This window comes from Gavialis gangeticus, unplaced genomic scaffold (genome assembly GCF_001723915.1).
Source record: "Gavialis gangeticus isolate Ggan-Ray unplaced genomic scaffold, GavGan_comp1, whole genome shotgun sequence".
Taxonomy (NCBI): domain Eukaryota; kingdom Metazoa; phylum Chordata; order Crocodylia; family Gavialidae; genus Gavialis; species Gavialis gangeticus.
The window spans coordinates 32,882,430-32,886,934 of record NW_017729029.1 but is presented as its reverse complement, the minus strand read 5'-3'; the positions used below and the strand labels follow the sequence as shown (position 1 = coordinate 32,886,934).

The following is a 4,505-nucleotide window of genomic DNA, read 5'->3' as shown; positions in this document are numbered from 1 at the left end:
TTTAATATTTATTTTTTCTTGGCTGCTGCCTGTCATGCAGCCCTCAATAGCTTGCCAAAGCTCAGTAAGCAGCCCTTCACCCAAAAAAACTGACCACCCCAATAGTCCATCACGTCTGGCATTTTTCAGTCACTTCACTTAACAGCTAAGTACAGACAGCCAAAAAACCTGAGGCTGAATTGATTCAGTCTCTGCAGGTTAGTCTGAGTAGCAGAGATTAAATTGAGAAACAGCTGGACAGACATTAATTTTTGATTCAGGAAACACAGCCACACGCCTGCAGTGACTCAGACCAGAAGCCGGGGGGCACTACAGCACAGCTCTCTGGCACATAGGCAGCATGAGCTGTGCGTTCGCTTCCTCTTCCTGCTGCCTCTGAGATCTCTGAGATTTGCAGTCCAGAATTACAGCAGTAAGACACTGCAGAGTTGCTCACCACTTCCTCTTCCTGCTTTCAGGTGCCTCTGGGATTTGTAGTCCACAGTCACAGCCAGTAGTAAATTTTTGGTAGGGCAGGGCAACTCTGAACTTGGGAGAAGGAAGTTTAACCACCCTCCCTGGCCCCAGACCTCAGCCAGGGTTTGCCTGGGGGCAGTGGTGGTGCATTGGGAGTTCACGGGGGTGCACGTTCAACCCGAGAGCACTGGTGCACCCCCTAACAGCCCATGCTCGTCCCCCTTCCTGTGTGCATCGGCCGGGGAGTGGGGGCACTGCGGCCGCTTTGTGATCAGTGAGATGGGTCGCAGGGAGGCCAGTTACATGTTTAAAGCAGTTTCTGATGACTTAAACAGTTTGTATGCAACTTCTGTCCCTAGCCAATGTATCAATATCATCAACAGAAAGAAAGATTTAGATCCAAGTCTTTTTTTCCCTTAATTCCATTCATTTCAGACTAATATATGGTTGATTTCATAACTTGGTCCACCTACACTGACAATTCTAAGTGCTCTAATGGAACAAACACTACAAGTGACACTGATTTTGGAGAATTCACATTCACCAAGCCACTTACAATGTTAGTGTCTCATTTGCCATTTACCCTTAATTCCAAATTTAGGTAGAGACTGAGGGTATGCTGTACATAGAACAGTCCATAAATCAGAGAAACCCTTTCTGAACTTTCAGAACATCCCAGATATTCCATAGCTTTGAAACAGAAATGGCCTAAGACCTTTGAGAAAGAACCTAAAAACCATAAACCGAAGTTAGGAATGGCAACCACTGCTACAAGCCAAGTAGACGAATGTTGTAGAGCAAAGTGTGCATCCAGTTGGGATTCCTACTTTGTCAGATTGAGAGTGATGCCAAATATCTAGCTCCAGTTATTCAAGAAGCAACAGGTCAGCCCATAACTAAAAAGAGGTCATTTAAAGAAAAGGATTTTCAGAAATTTTACAAAAGCCAAAATGATGTAGTATTCATAGGAAGTCTCTATCCTTTTATAGTATCTTGGTCACAAAAATTATATAACAAAGCTTGTAAGCGAATGTTAGATATGACATGTAAATACAATCATGACACAATATATATCACTTACTCCTTGACAATGCAGATAGTCAACAGTTTTGGTTATAGTATACAATACAGCACTAGCTTCCCGTTCTGAGAAAAACTTTTGTCTGAGAATTCGATCGAGAAGCTCTCCTCCTTTCATCAATTCAGTGACAAGGTAGATGCATCTACCATCATCGTACACCTGCAGGAATTTAAAATATTAATAATTCCAGCAAATGTACATACAGTTAAATAAGCATCCCAAGCAGAGTGAGCACTGCAGGGGTAGGGAAAGGTAGTGGTGGGGCAGTGGCGGGGGGGGGGCACTGGATGGGCTTAATCACCATAGTAAATACAAAGCACAGACTGGGAGTGTGGAGTTTACTTCTGCAATTCAAAATCTGCACCTCATTGCCTAAGGAGTAAAGAAACTGTGTGTAATGTTGCAAAATTTGGGATAGTGAATTATGAAATTATGACTCAATTAAAATAGTTTTGGTCTATAAACCTGTTGCATTAGGAAGAAGCACACTACTACTCCCTATTTTTCCTGCAATTTTCAGTCAAGGGCACCTTGAACAAAGATATGTGAAGTGTTTTTTCCCCCCTTATATTAGTAGAGGTGAACCAGTATCAGTTATTTATTGGATTAACACCAATAAAAGGGAAATAAACATTAATTGGCTATTGGCTTTTGTTAGCCAATAATGTTCTCTGATAATTAAATTATGCTGGGGCCACCAGGTACCTGGGTTCCCTCCCATGAGCCAAAGTGGCTCAGGATACCCCCCCCATCCCCTCACTGGCGGGCCAAACTAGGTCAGAGTGGAGCAGCTGCAGAGGTGTTCCAGGTGCTGGCGCGGCATGGACTGGGGATGGGGCAAGCACTGTAAGAGGCGCCAAATGCTGAAGATGTGACTTGGGTGGGGAGGGCCAGCATAACTCAACCCATGGTGCTTAGGGGTCTGTGCCCCTGGGGCTGAGCCTGGAAGGGGCTGGAGCAGATGCTCCCGCCCGCTGTGTGCAGCAGTGTCTTTCCCCTGGTGGGAAGGACTCCTTCAGGAGTAGGGGTGGTGCTTTAATTAGAGTGGCTCCATGAGATGCTCTAATTTAAAAAGTGCCCAGAGACCACACAGCTCTGGACAACCTCAGGCTCAGGCAGCTGCCCCCACACTGAGGTTGAAGGGCAGGAGCTGCAACTGGCACAGGGCACTTTCACATGCACTTCAGAAGTGGGGGGGGACAGTGCTTTAAGTGACATCATGTCTCCTGCTTTAATGTTCTTGTGTTTCGAAATGGCAGTGGGGACACTTGAACTAAAGCTCGTTCAATGAGCTATATTACTAATTATCGGTTATCGGATCAGTATCAGCCAATATGGCTGGTTAATAATCAGCTACTGGTATTGGCCAAGAGCATCTTTACTGATGTACTCCTATATATTAGATCATCAATATGTTAGCTACTTATCTGAGATAAGGATAGGAAACACAAATTTCCACTATGGGTAAAGGCATATGGGTTAAGCATTTATCAGTTACGTTAAAGCATCCATGAAAGCTTTAAATATATACATTATATATAGTTTTCTTAAATTTAAAAATAAAACAAACACTCGATCAGTTCTCCATTTACTAGCTACGAAGAGGAACACATATCTGCAAATCTTTAACTTGTTAATACTTTCTGCAGACGAAAAAAGAATGATAACAAATAGTACTCAATGAAAAGGAGAAACTTGGGGTCACATCCAACCAGTTTTCCTATTTACAGTTTTTAATAAAAATCAGTCAAATTTGAGAGAGATACATACATCTTTTAAGGTAATAATATTTGGGTGCTGTCCATAACGCATCAATATTTCAATTTCTTCTGAGGGATCTCTTTTACTTTTATCAATAATCTGTGAAATAAATTTGTGAAAAAGATCCTAGTTTAATTACTTCTTAAGGCAAAATGTATTAAAATATTCTTTATATATGCTTGAAATGAGATGCAATACAAGTTAAAAAATGCTTGTCATTAAAGAAGGCAGTTTAGACTACACACTTAATGTCCTAATGATTTATTTACCTACATTTTTCATTTTTACAACCAGTCATAAACAATTTTTATCTGACTTGTTTACTTAATTCTTGAAGTTAATATAGCTACAAACAAGTGAATTTTGAAAACAACTCTAATATAAAGAATGGAATTCACTGAAAAGCAGCCTAAAAATTATTTTATCCTTGTAGATGGTACTCATCTCACCTCAGTTGTGCTTTTATTGTATACCAGAAAAAGAAATAGGAAGCACTGTTTATTTTATCTTTACAGCACAGCTTGCATTCTCAGAATTACATTTCAAATAACTAATCGCATAGATCTCGATAAAGTCTTTTTGTAATAGAGATAACACTCTTGTTTCAAGAAGAAATGATAGAAGCTAATATACAGTATAATACAGTACTGTATAATTACACAAATACTAAAGCAGAATTTACATCAATTACCTTTACAGCAAACTCCATATTTGTGGCTGTGTGTACACATCTCTTGCAAACAGAGTAGGATCCAACACCAATATCCTCCTTTAATTCATATACTTCAGTGAACTGTGTGCTGTTTCCATGAATTTGCTGTCAAAATACAAAGAGTCTTTAAAACTTGCATGATCAGGAGGCAGCAGGGCAGGCCCTATGAGGAGAGGCTATGAGACCTGAACCTGTTCAGCCTCCACAAGAGAAAGCTGAGAGAGGATCTGGTGGCCATCTAAACTGGCCAAGGGAGACCAGCAGGCAACGGGAGAGTCTCTGTTCCCCCAAGCACTACTGGGAGTAACAAGGAATAACAGCCATAAGTTGACAAAGAGTAGATTCAGGCTAGACTTCAGGAGGCACTATTTCACAGTCAGGGAGGCTAGGATCTGGAACCAACTTCCAAGGGAAGTGGTGCTCGCTCCTACCCTGTGGGTCTTCAAAAGGAGGCTAGATAGACACCCTGCCAGAGTCGTTTGACCCCAGCATTCT

The 4,505-nt window shown here is 41.5% G+C and overlaps 1 protein-coding gene across 1 annotated transcript in view; it reads right to left on the bottom strand.

Moving 5' to 3' along the window:
* The window catches only part of RPS6KA6 (ribosomal protein S6 kinase A6), a 101,644-nt gene that overhangs the window by 32,071 nt on the left and 65,068 nt on the right, over positions 1-4,505 (bottom strand). The window contains exons 14-16 of the mRNA XM_019521389.1: positions 3,990-4,115; positions 3,308-3,397; positions 1,538-1,696 (exon numbers count right to left, since the gene is read on the bottom strand). Of these exons, the coding sequence (XP_019376934.1) occupies positions 1,538-1,696; positions 3,308-3,397; positions 3,990-4,115 (375 nt within the window). The remainder of the gene's footprint in view (positions 1-1,537; positions 1,697-3,307; positions 3,398-3,989; positions 4,116-4,505) is intronic.